We start from the raw sequence: 20,572 nt of genomic DNA, 5'->3' as shown, positions 1-20,572 counted from the left end.
GATAGCCTAGGGCAGGCACCAAAGAAAGGGACGGAATCTCAGCTGCCATCCTCAACCCAGCAGACACACCCAGGTGTGCCAGGAGAGACAGTGATGAGACAGTGAGGAGCTCAGCTGGTAACCTACTCCACATACATGTATACATCCAGTAGCATGCCCCACATACATGTAGACCTCTGGTAGCATGCCCCACATACGTGTAGACGTCTGGTAGCATGCCCCAAATACATGTAGACCTCTGGTAGCATGCCCCACATACATGTAGACCTCTGGTAGCATGCCCCACATACGTGTAGACCTCTGATAGCTATTCTCATCCCCAAGACTAAGAAATCTGCTTCTCATACACGTGAGATTTCAGAATACTGCCTGACCAGTTTACTAAGTCCTAACTTTAGAGCAATGGTTTTCAACCTTCCTAATGCTATGACCCTCTAATATAGTTCTTCATGTCGTGGTGACCGCCCCCCCCCCCAGCATAAAATTATTCTCACTGCTACTTCATAGCTGTAATTCTGTTAGTTGAGAATCATAATGTAAATATTTTTGGAAACAGAGGTTCATCGGGGGTGGGGTGGGGGTGGGAGGGTCACAACCCAAAGGTTGAGAACCTTTAACACTATGGCTTACTGCCCTTGAACTCTGGACGCTCAAATACTGTGCCCATGTAGCTCCCAGTCACACCACTGCACACGTTCACAACTGAAACATCTCCCCTCTTCATATATAAGACATTTTGCCTACCATATACATACTAGAGATGACCTGATATGCTAACACACCATAGCTCAGGAACATAGGTGCACTGCCTCCCACCCACTACCACACCCCCGCCCTCTCTCTCTCTCTCTCTCTCTTTCTCTCTCTCTCTCTCTCACACACACACACATATACACATACACTGAGACCTACCTACAGATATGCTGCAAAACATGCCTGAGACAATCAGAAACATGTCGCCTCAAGTCCCATATACTGCCTTGAAAAGGAGGCACCCTGCCACAACGCCTTCACACAGGTGTACTTGAGACACGCACTCCTCTGCCTCCACAAATCAAAGATACCTAGATATATCACCACACATCTGAAACACCAAGAACCACATAAACAAGCACACAGACTGAGGACAGCCTACCACCCCACCCAGGAATGCCCGCGATCATTGCTTCTTAAGCACCCAAAGTAGCAACACTTAAAATTAAACAGGTATCTGAGCTAGGCTGTTAAGCGAAGGCTACGTCCAGAGCCAAACTTAGATACCTTTCGCAAAGCCACCTCGACTGCTAGGTGTGTGGTCCTTCCACACCCACCTGAGCTCAGTTCCAGGTACAGTGCCCAGGTGTTCTCCTGCGTCATTCAGCCTAAGTTGGCTACAAACAGTCCCACCAGCCATTATTAAATAAGGCTCTAGGCCTTTGGGTTCAGGCTGCCTGCCCAAAGACTCTGTTTTACACACCTGTCCCTCTGTAGTTAAACCACGAAGAAGTCCGGGATCGGAGGTGGGGGGAGCCGGGAACTAGCCGCCTCAGGCGCCTGAGAACTGAGAGCAGAAGAAAGTTCAAGCCCAGAAAGGCCCTGCGTTGCACCATCGATAGGAAGGGAGGAGCTGGGAGAAAGCCGCCAAGAAGAAATCCTGAGAGGAAAGAAAAGGATCCTGGAAACGGGATCCAGCGACGCACCCCAATGGGAGCCCGCTGGTCCCGGCCGCGGGCGCCCCTGCTAGGTGTGGACTCTCACCTGGCGAAGGCGGAAGAGGCAGCTGCGGGGGGCCGCCCAAGTGGCGGTCATTAAATCCTAAGAAGGGCGGGATCCCAGGCTGTGGAGGGCGGGCCCTGGAAGCTGGCCCTGTACTATCGAGGACCAATTCCCTGGTGGCACTTTGTGGCGGACGCCCAGACTGAGCTCCTCCCACTTGTAGGACAGGTGAGCCTCTAGGCCTTGCTAAACCTTCCTTCCGCTTGCCTTTCTTCACAGTCTTGGCAGTCTTCCCCACTCTCCCTAGATCTCTTCCTCCAGGCCTTGTCCCACATGCCGTTCTTCCCCAAACCCTTCACCGAAATGGTAGCACCTTGTAGTCCCTTGGCCCGGGTATGGGACTGTAGGATAATCAGGACATAGACAAGGCCTTTAGGAGAAAAGCTCTAACAGGCATTTTGTGTTCCTGGAAGGGAGGCTAAAAGGCACAGGAAGCTTTGGGATGGAGCCAGGTGCTGTTACCGACATCAGCTCTGGTCCTAGACAGTCAAGAAGTGCGGCACTTCTTCTATAACTCAACCTCCTCCCCCCTCCAGTAGCCTATGTCTGTGTGCTCGCATGGAAGTATGTCGATGTCCACGGAGGCCAGAAGAGAGTGCTGGGTGCCCTGGAGCTAGAGTTAAAAGCCGGTGTAAGCCACCAGAGTGGGTTCTGGGAACTGAATACTCACTGAAGAACAGCAAGTGCCCTTATGTGCAGAGCCATCTCTCCAGCCCCAAACCCACGTTTTTGAGGTTATGCAGCCTGTGCATGAACTCCCAGAGATCTGCCTGCTTTCACCTCCCTTGTACTGGGATGAATCATATAAGCCATTTGGCATACAGTTAGGATCCGGAAGAATGTCTCAAGGAGAGCCCCTCTTTCTCCCTTTTATTCTGGGGTCCCAGAGAAGCTTCAAAGCTTAAATATCTGATCTGCCTCCTGTCCAAGGAAGGACACATGCACAAACCTATAGCAACTGTCACTCCTTCACCTCTGTATGTTGGCAAACACGTGGCTGTCCCAGCATTGCTGGGTAAATCACACTGCAATTCTACATGTATGATTTCTTACCACTTCACCTGTCCGCCAACTAGACATGCTGTGAATTGTTCCCGCTATGTCTGTCGTGCTTGATACGCCATGGGCTCTGCAGGGTAGGAAACGGGCCTGTCTTCCTCATCTTGGTGTTTTAAGTCCCAGAACAGTGTAGGCACAATGTACATAAGTTGTAAAGCAATCTGTTAGTTCAATCTGATCTGATGATTTCTGTGGATGATCTCTCATTATTCCCTGCTTTTAAAATAGCATTGGTGGGGCTGGAGAGATGGCTCAGCAGTCAAGAGCACTGACTGCTCTTCCACAGGTCCTGAGTTCAAATTCCAACAACCACATGGTGGCTCACAACCCATCTGTTATGAAATCTGACGCCCTCTTCTGGTGTGTCTGAAGACAACTACAGTAATTACATGTAATGAATAAATAAATCTAAAAAAAATAGCATTGGTGTTTCTTCGTTGTCTTGTGTAGTACTTAGATAATGATCCTTTTCAATTTATTCTATGCACTGCTATACTTCTCTCTATGAACTCAGAATTTTTACCAGATTTGGAGAATTCTTGGCAGTATCTCTTCTTAGTGCTATAATTACATGCCCAGTCCACCTTTCTTTAGACCTAGGAGCATACTAAAAAGACCATATTGCAGGGATGATGACAAACTCCTGTAATCTCAGTATTCAGAGGTGAAGGTAGGATTTAAGTTCATTCAGCCTGGAGCTACATAGAAAGACCCTGTCTCAAAAAAAACCAAACAAACAAACAAACAAAACAAAACAAAACAAAAAAAACACTTATGGGTTGTAGCTCAGTGGTAGTTCTTTACTGAGGTCCAACTTATATGTAGAACCTGGTAAAACATTTAAAGATACAGGCCAATGAAACTATAACACCTGTACACAACCATCACTGCAGACATGTATACTGTTGCTGTCTTTAGATACTCCAGAAGAGGGCATCAGAACCCATTACAGATGACTGATGGCTGTGAGCCACCATGTGGTTTCTGGGAATTGAACTCAGGACCTCTGGAAGAGCAACCAGTGCTCTTAACCTCTGAGCCATCTCTACAGCCCTAAAATACATTTTAAAGCATACATTTTCATTTTAAAATGTATGTGTATGAAAGTTTTGTCTTTTAAAAAAGTAATGTATTAGCCAGGTGGTGATGGCGCACGCCTTTAATCCCAGCACTTGGGAGGCAGAGGCAGGCAGATTTCTGAGTTCGAGGCCAGCCTGGTCTACAGTGTGAGTTCCAGGACAGCCAGGGCTACACAGAGAAACCCTGTCTTGGGGGGAAAAAAAGTAATGTATTAATTGAGAGTGATGGTCCAGTCCTGTAGTCCCAGCACTCAGGAGGCTGATGGAGAAGGATTCAAGTTGGAGCCAATAGTGACCACATAGTGAGTTCCAGGTCAGCCTGATCTACAAGGAAAGATACCGTCTGTGTCTCAAAACACCATCGGTGTTAACAAAAACCAACCTAATGGTTTGGAGATGCTGCTTAGGGATAGAACACTTTCCTAACATGTGCAAAGCCCTAAGATTAATTGCCAGAACCACAGAAATAAATAAATTTTAAAAATTAAATATATCTTATTGTGAGGCCATGGGAGACGGCTTAGTAGGTGAAGGTGCCAGTGAGCATTTCTGGTACCCTGGCTTTGACACCTGGAGCCCTTATTAAAAAGCTCGGTATTCAGCCTGACCTGGGTTTCTCTGAGTTCCAAGCCAGTCACGGCTACATAGAGAGATCCCATCTTTAAATATAAAAAAACAAAAACAAAAACAAAACCAACTTGATGCTTCAACATACATCTGCAGCCCCAACACTCTGTTGGGGAGATGGGAACTGAGACAGGAGATTTGCCAAGAAGCTCTTGTAGGTCAGCCTGCCTGGAGCACACAACACAGCAGCTGAACCCAGAAAGACTCAAAGATGGATGGTGAGTGTTGAGTCCCAAAAGCTGTCCTTGAATCTTCGAATGCTTTTTTGCCAGGCACACATTATTTAAGAGTCTGCACATTTGTCTATCCCATCACCCCCACTTTCTAGTAGCCTGCTCTTGTGCTTATCACAGATTAGTTAAGTGATTTATACATATTTTTGTTTTGTTTTTGTTTTGTTTTGTTTTGTTGGTTGGTTTTTTTTGTTTGGTTGGTTTTTGGGTTTGTTTGTTTGTTTGTTTGTTTCAAGACAGGGCTTCTCTGTATAGCCCTGGCTGTCGTGGGCTACTGTCCTACTCACTCTGTAGACTAGGCTGGCCTCAAACTCAGAAATCTGCCTGCCTCTGCCTCCCAAGTGCTGGGATTAAAGGCGTGCACCACCACCGCCTGGCTGGGCCTCCAGTCTCTTGAGGGTTAGGTGCATCATCTCTGAATGAACACAGACCTGGCAGTCCTCTACTGCATGTGCATTGGGGGCCTCACTTGCTGCCTGTTTGGTGGTCCTGTGTTTGAGAGATCTCGGGGGTCCGGATTAACTGAGACTACAGGTCCTCCTACAGGATTGCCCTTCTCCTCAACTTCTTTCAGCCTTCCCTAATTCAACCACAGGGGTCAGCTGCTTCTGTCCATTGGTTGGGTGTGAATATCTGCATCTGACGCTTTCAGCTGCTTGTTGGGTCTTCTGCAGTGCGGTCATGCTAGGTCACTTTTTGTGAGTGCTCCATAGCCTCAGTAATAGTGTCAGGCCTTGGGAGCTCCCCTTGAGCTGGATCCCACTTTGGGCCTGTCTGTGGACTTTCTTTTCCTCAACCTCCTCTCCATTTCCATCGCTGCAGTTCTTTCAGAACAATGATGGTTCACAGTTGTGACTGTGGGATGGCAGCCCCCTCCCTCACTTGATGCTCTGTCTTCCTGCTGGAGGTGGACTCTATAAGGTCCTTCCCCCAACGTGATTTTTATATTCTCTATATAAGTCCTTTATTGAGTATGTTTTGTTTTTATTTTAAAGGCAGGAGTGTCTAATCCTCTCCTCTGCCCTCCCTATGAACACCCATGGGCACACACACTCACATTCACACATGCACACACATGAAGTCTATATGCATACATAATATGCAAAAAACACACACATAAATGTTTTAAACTTACATAGTTTTAAAGCCAGGCATCATTATGTAGACCAGGCTGGCCTCAAACCTGCCTATGCCTCCTGGGTACTGAGGTTACAGATAAGAGCCAACAGGCCTGGCCTCATTTGATATTTAGATTCTAATTATACATCCTTACAGGTATATATTTTTCTGCTGACACTCAATTATGATTAATTAATTCCACATGGGTCTAATGACTCATGATGGGGGGCGGGTTTACTATTGATCTTAATCTATAGGAATCACAGGGCCAAAACTTAGGATGTTTTTCTCCAGTGAGAAATTTCTTTTGTTTCTGCCAGGAATTAAGGCTTACAGGCACCCTGAGTCATCTTTCAGAGTTCCAGATTACTGCAGCGGCCTCCATCTACCCAGAACCTTGAAAGGAAGTTAAATTAACGAATTTGCATGCAATAACGATGCTGCCCGAGTGAAACGAATAGACACATGATAATACAGACGAATGGATAAACGTGAACAGCCTTCTTTTCCTTCCAGTGCTGAGGACTGAACCTAAGGCCCTGTGCATTCTACTCAGCCACTCGCCCATCAAACTATAGCCACGCCTGAGTGCCAAGCTGTGAAGGCATCCTGGGAGAGCGAGCATTAGCTAAGCCCCAAAGCCCAAGTTAGACGATGAAAAGGCATTCCTGATCACAGAGACAGAACACCCATCCTATCGGTGTCTGCCCTGGGGAGAGGTACTCTCCTGCCAGACTTGATCTGTATAATAGAAGGTCTCTTACTGTTGTCTCCTGACCTCCACAGGAGTGCTGTGGAGCATATGTGCACCACCACACACACACACACACAATAACTAAACAAGTAAATAAACATAATAAAAAATGATGTCCATGTTCTCGATGAGAAACACAATGGTTTCATGAGCTTCCTGAGGGAAAATATGATTTTCCTCTTAACACCCAATGTTGGCCAAGATCTGATCATCATGGAGTTCCTCTGGGAGTTGAACTAACACATAAGGGACATCTGGAGACAGGTAAGGCAGTCAGAGCAAGAGAAGTAAAAGAAAACTGGGTGTACAACACACCTATAGTCTCAGCACTCAGTTGGTATAATGTAAATTATATTGGTAAATTGGCATGTGCTAGCAGGGTGGTGGTGGTGCACACCTTTAATCCCAGCACTTGGGAGGCAGAGGCAGGCGGAGCGGATCTCTGAGTTTGAGGCCAGCCTGGTCTACAGAGTGAGCTCCAGGACAGCCAGGGCTACACAGAGAAACCCTGTCTCAATAAAGTAACAGCAATAACAATGTAAGTAAAGTACCCTGCCCTTGAGAACAACGGGAAGGTGTCCCGGAGATCACCATTGTTTGCCTCATGTTACAGAACCAGAAAAGAGGCAGTGGAAGCTGCAAACTCGCTGGCGGACCCCTAGCCAACTGCTTCGGCTTTCCCGGCTTTCCCGGGTGATTTCTGCTGGCAGCTTGCAAGCCCCAGATTTCATTGGTTTCTCCATCAAGCTACTCCAGTCCCCCCTGCTGGTTGTAATAAACTCCTGCTTTGATGTCTTGCTGTCCATCCACAGCTTCCATCTATCTGCTACTCCACTTGCTATTTGTTCTTTTACTTTTGCTTGCTATGTGCTTGATAAGAACGCTCACTCAGTCTGGTGGTGGTGGCTCACGCTTGTAATCCCAGCACTCTGGGAGGCAGAAGCAGGCGGATTTCTGAGTTCGAGGCCAGCCTGATCTACAGAGTGAGCTCCAGGACAGCCAGGGCTACACAGAGAAACCCTGTCTCAAAAAAACCAAATCCAAAAAAAAAAAAAAAAGAAGGCTTTTACTCAAAACCAAAAGTACAACTATGCAGATCTTTCTTATTCTCCAGACTATAAATAGTTGGGAAGTTCAGGTAGGAGGAGCGTCAAGGTCACCCTAGTGGACATAAATCAATATGTAAACGGTTGTGCTTATTTGTATATTTTATGCAAATATATGCAAACAAGCAAATAGTGCTATAAAGGATACTGATGAATAGTCAATTAGAAAGATACACCTGGTGTGGTACGGGGGTGGGGTGGGGCAGGAGTTCCCTCTCGGTCTCTGTACCTGGTATCCTCTCAGATCCCTTCCTGTTCACCAAGAGGCACACCACTGAGCAGCACGGGGCTGGGTTCTTAATGGCGGCTCCATTATATAGACATCACGCAGGCGTCTTACATGGCCTTCGGTGATTCACTCAGTCTCTAGCGGTCCTTCCCATCTCATCAGCTAGGGACTGAGGCTGAAAAGTCCCAACCATCTGGCCACAAACCCCATTCTCCTGAGTCTCCTCATTAACATAAACTCAGGTAGGACTGAACAGGGGCTTTAATCCGAACAGCAACAGATGTTCCTGGAGCCGCCATCACTCTATCACTCGGGAAATTCCAAAGGTTTTAGGATCTCTGTGGCAGGAACTGGGACAAAGACCAAATATACATTTCTTATTATATCCCAACATGACAGATGGAGAGGAGGCTGAGAATTGGGGGCATTATAGCTTGGACTCCTGGCCTAGGTCTTCTACACTCCATCATGCCTCAGCAGGAAACACAGACAGAGGCTCATCCCCCCCCCCCCCCACACACACACACACTTCCATCTTTAGCTTGAGGGAAAAAAAATCCAGGGAATTATCCTTTTGGTGTGCCTACCACAACTGCATCACCCCCACCCTGCCGTTTCTACCCTATTTATCTCTTCCTTTCGGACTTAGAAGTTTTACACCTCTCATCCTCACCTTTGCCTGTAAAAGGGACTGGGATATGGGAGCTTGGCCATCTAATCACCCTCAGGACGCCTCTCCTCCTAGCTAGGACGGGCTTCCATAACACCTTAGACCTAGAGTCCCAGACTGGACACCACCCCTCCCCCAGCCTCTGCCTTCCCTGCAGACACCCGGAGAAGGATGAACACATCTGTTTACACTAGCAGGACCCATTTCTCCTGCACAGGACAGATCCAGCAAGAGTAACAGAAAGGGCATGGAACCCCCATGTAGCCCTGGCCTGACTGAGGCAGGCTGCCGGAGGAACACAGCTTCAGTGGGGTGCATCCACAAGACTCTTGCTCCTGGAAAAGCATTAGCACCGCTAGCATCTCCTCTGCTGTCTTCAGCCACCTCCTCACCCACGGCAGTGTCGCAACAGGGAAACGCACCTCAGTATGTTCCTTCAACCCTCTGAAGTAAGTCCCTCTGCTTGGAATAGTTTTTCCAGCCCGGCCTTACCATGTGCCAAAAACCCATCCCTAATTTATCATATCTCTTCCTTTGCATCCCAAGACCTTTGTTCTCTTCCAGTGTTACCTCACTGGCCTGCCAGTAACTTGCCTCCTTTGATAACAAATGCTTTGTCTAGCTAGGGCGTTATCATTTCGAGTGCCTGGCTCCTGTGTGATTTGGGCTCAATAACCGCTGTTGAACATGTGGATGGGACACAGCATCTCCTGGTGAAGCCAAGGGATCAAGCACTCCTTCTCTAGAACTGGTACAGGTGGGGATTTCCAACCTTTATCAATTTGTTTTCTCTTTAGGATCCTGCCCTTTTCCCAGTCAGGCGCTTCCGACTTTTCCTTGAACCTTTACTACCTCCTAGGACCCTGGAGTCCCTTCTTTTTCAAACTTACATTGAAACTCACTCATTTCCAGAGTTGCTGCCTGATTGGTTCCGGACCAAGAATGAGGGGCTGAGGTGAATATTTTACATATCAAAGCAGTCTGGCCTCCAGGTTCTCCCAGCATCCCACAGTCCCTACTTGACAAATCCTGCCCCCAACCCTGAACTTTCAGACCCAGGCACTGGACTGCTCTTTCCCCAAAGGCTCCTCCTCCCTGTACAATCTAGACATTTTAGTCTCATCCTCTCTTTTCTCCTCCTCCTCTGCCCCCACATGCCCTTTCTCTCTCTCTCCCTCACTCCCCTACCCCCTCACCCCTGTTTCCCCTTGGCAACTTCCCTGACCTTGGTTAGGTCCTTGGAGTCAGTGGACTCACCTGCTTCCCAATAAACCTGCCTTTAATGTAATCTAATCTGGTTTAAATTGGCTCATTTCACCAGCGTTGGAGAAATAACCTATCACTGCCCACTACTGCCCACACCTTCTATACACAGCTGTGTTTCTTCAAGTTTGCAACAGATATAAGAACCAACACAATACAGTAATTTAGATTTCAGCTCTAGAGTCTGATTGCCTGAGATTTTTTGGTTGGTTGGTTGGTTGGTTGGTTGGTTTTCGAGAGAGGGCTTCTCTATGTAAGAGCCCTGGGTATCCTGGAACTAAATTTGTAGACCAAGCTGGTCTGGAACTTGGGGAGAGCTGTCTCCTTGTACCTCCTTAGTGTTGGGATTAAAAGCACGCACCACCTAGTCCAACTGGATTTTTTTTTTTAGCATTTTGATTGTGTGTGTTAATGTATGCATATGTCTGATACATGTATGTGGATTACGTGAAGGGCCCTATAGAGGTTAGAAGAAGCATTTGGAACCCCTGGAACTGGAGTTAGCTACCATGTAGATGCTGGGAACTTCATGAACCTAGATCCTCTCTGCAAGAGCAGTAAGTGTTCCTAGCTGCTGAGCCAGCTCTTGCAGGCCCATGATGACTGAGTTTGAATTTCAGATTTACCGCTTACAGGGCTGTGAACATGAACAAATTACTTCCTATCATTCTATCTAGGTTTCTTCCCTTTCTGGATGAGCCTACTGGGAGCACCTACCTGAGGGCGTCCCTGGGTAATTGTGTCCTGTATGCAGCGGTTAGCCTCTGGATTAGCTTCCAACGAGCCCCCCTGGCACCCAACCTGCTGAAGACTCCCTTTCCAAAATTAGCAAGAGTTCATTCATATAATCACTAGTATATTTTAGAAATATATGTTTGTGTTTTCTTTTCTTTTATCTGGGATTTGAACTCAGGGCCTTCAGAAGAGCAGTCAGTGCTCTCAACTGCTGAGCCATCTCTCCAGCCCAGAGTGTGTAACTTTCTAATTGAGCCATGAAAATAGTTTGGCTTCAAACTTTTTCTTGTGTTCTTGCTTTTGGGAGGAGGTAGCCACCATGTTGAGGATGCCTAATCAGTCCACGGGGCACTTCCCTGTGGGTGTTGGGAACTAAATTAGGGAGTAGAAGATGCCAGATCCTTGAGGCCTGGGCTCAGAGCGATACCATGTACAAAGTTCTATTGACAACCTGCTGCAGAGCCTGAACTGAAGGAAGGCCCCAGAGACTTGCCTCTTCCTTGCATGTACATCCACGAATTTGGGTTCCTTTTTTTTTTTTTTTTTTTTTTTGGATTTGATTTTTTTCGAGACAGGGTATAGCCCTGACTGTCCTGGAACTAACTCTGTAGATCAGGCTGGCCTCGAACTCAGAAATCCGCCTGCCTCTGCCTCCTAGAGTGAGATTACAGGCTTGTGCCACCACCGCCCGGCAGATTCCTTCTTTTTTAAATGCATTTCTTCTGTTTTTGTTTTATGTGTATGTTTGCCTGCCTGTATACCTTATGTACCACATGCATGCAGTGTCTGAGGCGGCCAGAATAGGGAGTTAGATCCTCTGGGATTGTAGTTATTAATGTCTGTGAGCCCCAAATAGGAGATAAGAATGGAACCAGAGTCCTCTGGAAGAGCAGCCACTGAGCCATCTCTCCTGCCCAAGATATATATTGTGTGTGTGTGTGTGTGTGTGTGAAACTCTGCTAATTAAGGTTGAAGTCCACCATGGCTGGATAGCCTCTGGGCTCAATGTAACATGGGAGACTCCCTTCCTTAGTGATGTTTCCCCTCTGACCTCGTCTGGCAAATTCTAAGCCCCCATACATGCCGCCACCTGAGGAATGTCATGTAGCCTCAATTAGATTACAGCTGAAAAAGTCTGTTCTCCTGAAAAAGTCTGTTCAGCCAGCACCTGGGATGCTTCCCCCTGCTAATGTAAGACCCCCCCAAAACCGAGGGTGCCCCAGCACCCCACGCCTCAGAAGGCGACACCCAAATCACTCTCGAGAAATGGTCTCGATGCAATAACATGAGGATTTCTTTATTCCAGAATTCTGGGTTCCACATTGCGCAGGGCTAGAGGACTGTGGACCACGAGTGCTGAATTGCGACAGTTTTTATAAGTTTACGACAAAGCCCGCCAATCACAAACCAGTCATTTCTTAGCATGGAGAGTCCGCAAATCACAAACCAATCATTTCTTAGCATGGAGAGCCTGCGAAATGCGAGCCAATCGATTTGTACCACTCCATAGTTTTTAGGCCAATCAGTTTAAATTATCGGAGCCCTCAGTGGACCAATTAGTTTCCTATTTTCTTGAATGTCTATAGCTGTGTGAACTCCTGCATAGGTAATGGCGTAAGTTTACAGAAGCAAGATAAGCTTAGCCCATTTCCAGTTACCTTATGGGGCCTTTCTGCTAGCTCTAAACAAAGGGCGGGCTCTGGAATGTGACCTTTTACCTAGTTTCTAACAAAGTGAGAGCATTTTAAACTTCTGACTTCTTGGGGTCATTAGAGTTAGGCTGTATTATTTTCTATCCTTTCACTAATGAGGCATTTTGTTTGGTTCCCTAAGCCTTCAACCAATTGCCCATCTTGGATATTCCTACCCTCATCCCCCCCAAACTTTATTTTATAAGCCTTGAATCATCCTAAGTAAAGTTGATCTGCCTCTTGCTAGCTAGTCTCAGCAAGGTTATTCACCTTAAGTACACAGGGCTTCTGAACCCCATCCCCCCACCCCCACCCCTCACTCCCCACCCACCCCCACACCTCCTTGATTATCTCTGCTCCCACCGCCCTTGTAGACCTTATCCAACCACAGTCCATGGGGGATGGGGGGGCAGAACCCATGATATAGGGTGTCATCCTTTAGATTGCCTCTCTCTGCCTGGGTTTAAAGGTATGCCCCACCACACATGGCTTTCTTTGTTTTTATTTTTATTTATACTTAAGTTGTATTTATCTTTTTTATGTATGTGTGAGAGTGCCTGCACATATGTTTGAGAAATATATGCATGTCTGGTGCCCACAGATGCCAGAAGAGGGTGTTGTATTACCTAGAGCTGGAGTTATAGGTAATTGCAAAACACTTGATGTTTGTGCTAGGAACAGAACCTGGCTCTCCAGGAGAGTAGCGAGTTCCTACAAATGGGGCACATCCTCTCTCCCTCTCCTTCCTTTTTAATTTTAATTTTATTTTGGAGACAGGATATTACTTTGTAGCTCTGGCTATCCTGGAACTTGCTATGTAGACCAGGTTAGTCTCTAATTTCCAGAGATCTGCCTGCTTCTGTACCTTGAGTGCTGTAGTAAAGCCCTTTCCGCTGTCTCCTTTGTTTACAACTGACAAATAGTATTCTTGTTTGGAGAAGGGCTCAGAGAAGCCAGCTCTGGGGCTGGGGAGACAGGCAGGTGCCTGGAGGTCCCTGGCCAGCCCGTCTAGCCCATCACTGAGCTCCAGAGCTCTGTCTCAAGAGTAGGTGAATGAGCCTGGCAAAGTGACTCAGATGACTCAGTGTGATCCCTGGAACCCACATAAAAACCAGCACCCCTAGAGTAGGAGAGAAGGCAGGGACAGGGGAATCCCCCTGGAGCTTAAATGCCAGCTACCCTAGAGTAGGCAGGGTGGCAAACAACAAGAGAGACCTGTCTCAACAAGACTGACTTATGACGGCCCTCCTCAGTGAGCCTCAGGAGCTCACTGCAGTATACACGTGCGCGCCTTCACAGCATTCACACAGAGCAGAGTAACAAAGTAGACAGCTGTACCGAATGACACAAAGTTGACCATTGGCTTCTATACATGCACTGTACCCACATATACACGAGCATGTGTGTACACACACACACACACACACACACACACACATGAGCAAAGCAACATGGCCTTCTACGCACCCTGTTCATGAATTGCTTCATGAGTATGTATGTCACAGGCTAGAGCCATCAAGGACGTCTCTTGTTTGTAACTATGTGCCAGGCATGGTGGAAATAGAGATCACAGTCCTTAGCAGCTTCGTAGGAAGAACATGATCTAGAGAATTAAAAAAAGAAAAAAAGAAAAAAAAAACCACCAAGTCAGACTCTCCTCTGGTGTCCACTGTGACCAGCCTGGCTGACTACAGCCATGACTAAGGCTGATGTTACTCAGAAAGCCTCTCCCCGGGAAGGTGTCCACATCATTAAAAACACTTTAGGGCCGGGCAGTGGTGGCGCACGCCTGTAATCCCAGCACTCTGGAGGCAGAGGCAAGTGGATTTCTGAGTTCGAGGCCAGCCTGGACTACAGAGTGAGTTCCAGGACAGCCAGGGCTACACAGAGAAACCCTGTCTCGAAAAAAACCAAACCAAACCAAACCAAACAAACAAAAAAACACTTTAGGACGTTGCTTGGCAGACACATGACTGCAGGCAGCTTTGGACCCAAGGAGGCCATCAAACCCTTAATGGGGCAGTCTGAGTTCACTCTGAGGCTGGCAGAAGTTGAGCATTAGAAACTATTCTGCACCTTCCACTGGTGTGTGAGCAGAGAATGGCTCCTCTGGGTTCGTATGCTCCCAGCAGGCCTTGGGGCAGGTCTATAGAGACACATACACACAAACCGAAAGTGGTGGTCACACTTGTAATACCAGCAGGAAGATTAGTAGGATCATCTTCAGCAACATAGTAAGTTCAAGGCCGGCCTGGACAATATGAGGTCCTGTTTCAATTCTTCCCCCCCTTTCCCCCTTTTCCCCATCTCCCCCAAACATTCATACCACCTTGAGGTAACAGGTGCCATCGCTGAGAGACGCCTGGGGAAGGAGTCCACTCTCCCCCAGCACAACCCAGAGCAGCTTGGCATGAGTCAAGGCCGTCCAGAGGGAGGACAAGCCCCGGCAATGGCAGAAAGCAGATGTGCTCAGGAAGCCTCGGGGAGTGTTATAGGGTGGGCAGTCATGGGAGATAACACGCGAAACCAAAGGCAGCCAGAGTCTGTATATTACAAGGGGAAGTCACTTGGTTCCTGTTGAGAAGAGATCCACCTGCAGCTCCTCTCATGTTTAATTTTTTGCCGTTTACATTTTTTTTCGAGACAGGGTTTCTCTGTGTAGCCCTGGCTATCCTGGAACTCACTCTGTAGACGAGGCTGGCCTCAAACTCAGAAATCCACCTGCCTCTGCCTCCCAGAGTGCTGGGATTACAGGCGTGTGCCACCAGTACCAGGCTCCTTTTACATTTTTTGTTTTACTTTATATATGTGGGTGCACATGTGTACTGTACGCATACAGGAATCTTGCAGATGTCAGAGGACGTGTGGATCCCCTGAAACTATGGTTACAGATGGTTAGTGGTTAGTTAGTGCTAGGAACCACGCCCAGGTCCTGTAAGAGCAACAAGTGCTAACCATTGAGCCATCTCTCTAGACTCTGCTTTGTTTTTGAAAACAGGGGTCTCTTGGAGTACAGGTTGGCCTTGAGCTTTATGTGCAACCAAGAGTGACCTTAACTCTGATTCTCCAGCCTCCTAATCCCAGGTTTTAGCATGAACCACTATATACAACCACTTTCTTATTGTTTAAAAGCAGATAATTTTCTGGGGAGGGGTGGTGCATGCCTTTACTCTCAGCACTGAGGAGGCAGAGGTAGGTGAATCTCTGAGTTCAAGGCCAGCCAGATGAACAGAGTAAATTCCAGAACAGCCAGGGCTACACAGAAAACCTGTCTCAAAAAACAAAAACAACAAGAACAACAACAAAAAGCAGGTAATTTTTTAAAAATTCTATTCATTTTTTACATTTTAACATCTTTGAAGTCAAGAGAATTTTAGTCAGGCAAGCTACAGCTTAATGATAGGTAATTTTTCTTAACATATAATAAAAGTGCATGATATAATTGTTTTATTTAAGATTGTTTTCATTTTATGTGTATAAATGTCTTGTCCACATGTAGATATATGTACCACACGCATGCCTAGTGCCCACAGAGGCCAGCAGATACTGGACACCCAGAACCTGAGTTTTTGGACAGTTGTTGTGCCACGTGAAGTTTGAGAACAAAACCTGGGTCCTCTGCACAAGCCCTTCACTGCTGATTCTGCTCTAGTCCCTAATATCATATATTTAATGGAATACAATAGTACTTACCTTAAAGGAATATTTCAGTCATATAAATTCATATAAAATGCTTGGGACTGCTGAGGCTGGTGGCACCTGCCTCTAATTCCAGCTATACAACAAGACTGTGTCAAAAACAAAATACAAGGGGCTGGAGAGATGGCTCAGTGGGTAAGAGCACTGACTACTCTTCCAAAGGTACTGAGTTCAAATCCCAGAAACCACATGGTGGCTCACAACCATCCATAATGAGATCCAATGCCCTCTTTTGGTGTGTCTGAAGACAGCTACAGTGTACTCAGATATAATAATAAATAAATCTTTTTAAAAAATTACAAAGACATGGTAAAAAGAGAGGTTAAAAGTTCCCAAGGAAGCCTGGCGGTGGTGGCGCACGCCTTTAATCCCAGTACTCAGGAGGCAGAGGTAGGCAGATCTCTGAGTTCGGGGCCAGCCTGGTCTACAGAGTGGGTTCCAGGACAGCCAGGGCAACACAGAGAAACCCTGTCTCGAAAAAAACAAATCCAAAAACCCAAAAAACCAACCCCCCCCCAAAAAAAAGAAAAGAGAAGAAAAAGAAAAAATTCCCAAGACCCAGTAAGAGCAGACCAAGGATTTGAAGTCAGGCAGCCTAACTCCAGAAACCAAGCTCATCACATGCAGTGAGAGATGTGTAGCTTCAGGAGCACTCATGTAACCATGGAGACCAACTTGAGTTCCAGAGGACCGTTCACAGCCAGGTGGAGGATCTGGGAGCCTAATGTCTACTCTTGAAGGCTCATGGCGGTCTGGGGATCACCACGGGAGAAGGGGCAGAGGGGCAGACAGGCCCTTTAATAATGGATGGTGGTGTTGATCTATGAGTGTTGGGGCAGGAGATTGGGAACAACTGTAGTGTTGGTCCTGGAAAGCGAGGCTGAGCAAAGGAGGGGACAGCCACTTCTACCCAGAACAGAGCCAGGCCACCTCTGAGGCCAGGACATCCATCGAGAGGAGATTTACTTCTTCTTGGGTAGTGATGCTACCTGTTAACTGGTGGGCATTCACTGTTGTCAAATGAAGGAGAGGTTTCCCTGTGATCTCGGACAGTTTGCGTTCTCATGTGACCTCTGGCTCTAGTATCTTCATGTATAAAATAAGATTGTCTACAATGTGAGGCCAGATGGGGATGCGTACCCACAATCCCAGCTCTTGGGAGATAGAGACAGGAAGGTCAAAGGCTCAAGGACATCGCTGGCCATATAGGGAGCTGAGGGGCAGGCTAAGCCGCCAAGAACCTGTCTCAAAACCGTGGGCTATAGAGATGGCTCAGCCAGTTAAGGAACTTTGCAGCCAAGCCTGATGACCTGAGTTCAGTCCTAGGACCCTCACAGTAGGAGACAGATGATTTCTGCAAATTGTTCTCTGATCTCCACACATGAGCTGTAGTCTACATAAGCCTACACACCACACACACACACACACACACACACACACTAAACAAAATTTAAAAACAAAAATTGTGGGCTGGAGAGATGGCTCAGCGGTTAAGAGCACCGACTGCTCTTCCAGAGGTCCTGAGTTCAATTCCCAGCAACCACATGGTGGCTCACAACCATCTGTAATGAGATCTGATGCCCTCTTCTGGTGTGTCTGAAGACAACTACAGTGTACTTACATATAATAAATAAATAAATCTTAAAAACAAAAACAAAAACAAAAAAAAAACAAAAATTGTGGCTGGGTATGGTGGCACCCAGTTTTAATCCCAGCCCCTCTAGAGGCAAAGGCAAGCTGGTCTCTCTGAGTTTGAGGACAGCCTGGTCTACAAAGTGAGCTCCAGGATAGCCAAGACTGTTACACAGAGAGACGGTGACTCACAAAGAAACCCTGTCTCAAAAATTAAAGACGAAAGGGAGTGAAGACCCCAGTGGCTCTAACCCGGCTGTAGATCATACTAACCAAAGCTTCATGGGGGATGTTTTACTCACCGAGGGGATAGCATAAGCATGAGTTGTTTTGAGGCTGTCCAGGCACCCAGTGTGCCCCCCCCCAGACACCCACTTTGAAAAGTAGGTGCATAGCTGGGCAGTGGTGGCACTTGCCATTAATCCCAGCACTTGGGAGGCAGAGGCAGGCAGAATTTCTGAGTTCAAGGATAGCCTGGTCTACAGAGTGAGTTCCAGGACAGCCAGGGCTATACAGAAAAACCCTGTCTCGAAACACCGCTCCCCCACCCCAGAAAAAAAAGAAAGAAAAGTATGTGGGACCCCATGTGGGCTCGGCGCTTCCACAAGGAGTTATGGCTGATGACTGACCTCTCTTCATTCTCCATCCCCTGCCATCCAAACCCCAAGCCCCTGATACAAAGAGGACTGGCACCGCCAGACTTTCTCCACCATAAACTGTTGACATTAGGACAGGATTTTCCTGTGTGTCCCAGGAAGTCTAGCAAGCGGCCTTGGTCTCCACCCACTGGCCACACATTCCTCCAATTAAAACAAAACTGACTCCAGGCATTGCTAAATATCTATTGGGGGGGAGGGCACCCCTAACTAGAATTCCTAAGAATCCCCATTCCATCTGCCTGCCCAAGTTGCAGATAGAGCCAGGCAGGGGTGGAAGGCATCACACAGCAGATTTACTCGGGCCCAGCAGGAGGGAGGGGCCCAGGCTGCACAATATTAATACAATGGAAGGACTGTATGCCAGCGGGTTGACTGATGTGTTCTCACCCCAGAGGGAGAGAGTTCTCCAGAACCCTCATTCCCGGACTGCGGATCAGTCATTGGAGGGCCTAGAGCAACATCTGCAGGCCAACAGTCCTCCGCTTTCCGGGAATGGACAGCCGGGATGTGGGAGTGGTGGTGGTATGGGATTCTTTCCTTCTGTAGATAATTTCCTGGCATCATCCACTGCTCTGTTTGATTGGTGGAACACAGAGGGGAGGGACTTTCCAGCTGTGGGTGTTTGGGTTCCTGGAGGCCATCTCACACGGATATTAATGGCAGAAGTCTGAGGTTTAGGGTCTGAAAGACTGAGGCTTTGGGGCTGGGTCTAAAAAGTGGCTGGTTCCCACCCTAAGGGATGTGGAAATTGTGGGCACAAATTTCTTAGAGCTGGAGCTGGAAAAGCTGTCTGCATCTTCACAAGTCTTTTGCTTGCAGCTTCAGGTACCTGAAAGGAGACAGAGGATGGGAGGCCTGAAGAGAATCAGGGAAGGGGGTTGGGAAGATCCCCACAACTCACTCCACTTGGAGGCTCAGAGCACCCAAAAACAGGACAATTCCAAAGATACATAGAAGCAGAATCCTGGCGTCCCACAGATCGAGACTTCCTGCAAGGAACCCAGGAGGTCATGGATTATCCTGTGGCCTGCACAAGGGAACCTATGGGAATCTTAGGAGGGTGGGGATTAAAGAACCTGGGAAGCAGCGCTTTTGGGACCAACAAGACTCCTCCATGCCCTGGCAGGTGGAGCAGTTGTACAGGATGGTGCTGCCCCCTGCAGGAGACAAGAGGAGCAGCGCTGGCAAGCGAAGCCACGGCCTCCATCCCTTCCCCCCAGCCACCTCAGGCAGTCGCCCTGCTCTCTTTGCTCCCTAGGAGGCTCCACAGCCTTTTCTTTTACTCACGGCAGACAGGCGCACAGAGAGCTGAAACGAAAGGCAAGGAGGAGTGGCTGACCTGTTCAGTCACGCCTCACTTGGCGACAAATCCTGGGCGCCCCCTTGGTGCCCTCCCCATCAATACCTTCCCTGGTGTACTGGGGGATCTTGGTCTTCTGAAGCCATTGCCAATACAACGGAAGCAAGGAGATGGATCTTTTTATCTCTGGGGAGGCACAGCGCAGATACATTACCCTAGACCTCATCAGAGCTGCCTTCCATGCCCCCTCCTAGATCTGCCCCTCCCTTCACCTCCCCTCCCCCCACATCCCGTCTCGGGTCTTCCTAAGTCCTAAGGCGTCAGCTTCGCCCAGACCTCACCTATGACTCTCAGGACTCGGTGCGTTTTCTCTGTGATTTGGTTCAAGGACACCTCATCTGTGGAGATGGGCAAGAATGAGCTGGGGTAGGCTCTAGAGTTTTTGGTTTTTTATTTTCTTTTGTTTTTCCTATTTCCTGGGGGCATGGAGTTCTTCTAAAGAGAGAAGACTAATGTGTCCAGAAAGGGCTATTGACTGACGCAGTGACTGAGAAGCACAGCTAGGAACTCACATGCCAACCCCCTTAGGATATAGGGGTGACTACTGCTGAGCCAACCTTGTGTGTCTGATATTACCTAAGGCAAAGGCAGAGAAATCTGGGGACGCCACTTCCTTCCGCTGAGGCTCCATCTGGCTATTGAGCTGAGCCAGGCGGCCTGACAAGTCACGATCTGGGAGACGACAGAAGATACAAGCCTTGGCCGCCGCCAAGAAAACCCCACCCAAGGCCAGCACCCACATGAGGCCTGCCGGGGGTGGTCGGAGTTGGATCCCTCAGACCAGGGAAGATTCGGAATTCTCTAAAGTCCGGATTCTGGTCCTTCATGTAGAAAGTTCTAGATGGATTCAGAACAATACCATTGTCTTACCCCAGGAGAGCTGCCCAAGACCTGGAGGCTAA

At 47.8% G+C, this 20,572-nt stretch overlaps 1 protein-coding gene across 1 annotated transcript; it reads right to left on the bottom strand.

Annotated features, from left to right (window-relative positions):
• Positions 1 to 18,540: 18,540 nt before the first annotated feature.
• Tmem95 (transmembrane protein 95) lies at positions 18,541 to 20,549 on the bottom strand. Its single transcript, XM_052195190.1, has 6 exons — positions 20,247 to 20,549; positions 19,952 to 20,008; positions 19,716 to 19,796; positions 19,598 to 19,618; positions 19,387 to 19,491; positions 18,541 to 19,299 (listed from the first exon to the last, which is right to left on the bottom strand). The coding sequence occupies exons 1-6, from the start codon at positions 20,410 to 20,412 to the stop codon at positions 19,208 to 19,210; spliced, it is 522 nt and encodes a 173-aa protein (XP_052051150.1). The 5' UTR covers positions 20,413 to 20,549; the 3' UTR covers positions 18,541 to 19,207.
• Between the last annotated feature and the right edge of the window lie 23 nt (positions 20,550 to 20,572).

The sequence above is a fragment of the Apodemus sylvaticus genome, chromosome 10 (genome assembly GCF_947179515.1).
Source record: "Apodemus sylvaticus chromosome 10, mApoSyl1.1, whole genome shotgun sequence".
Classification (NCBI taxonomy): Eukaryota; Metazoa; Chordata; class Mammalia; order Rodentia; family Muridae; genus Apodemus; species Apodemus sylvaticus.
This window is presented reverse-complemented; position numbering and strand designations above follow the sequence as displayed.

Excerpts from the sequence above, each read along its gene's own strand:
- Tmem95 (XM_052195190.1), bottom strand. The coding sequence starts at position 20,412 with ATGTGGGTGCTGGCCTTGGGTGGGGTTTTCTTGGCGGCGGCCAAGGCT. Across the intron at positions 19,797-19,951 it reads CCGAGTCCTGAGAGTCATAG|AGATAAAAAGATCCATCTCC; the intron begins GTGAGGTCTGGG and ends GTGCCTCCCCAG. Across the intron at positions 19,492-19,597 it reads TCTCTGTGCGCCTGTCTGCC|CGCTGCTCCTCTTGTCTCCT; the intron begins GTGAGTAAAAGA and ends TTCGCTTGCCAG.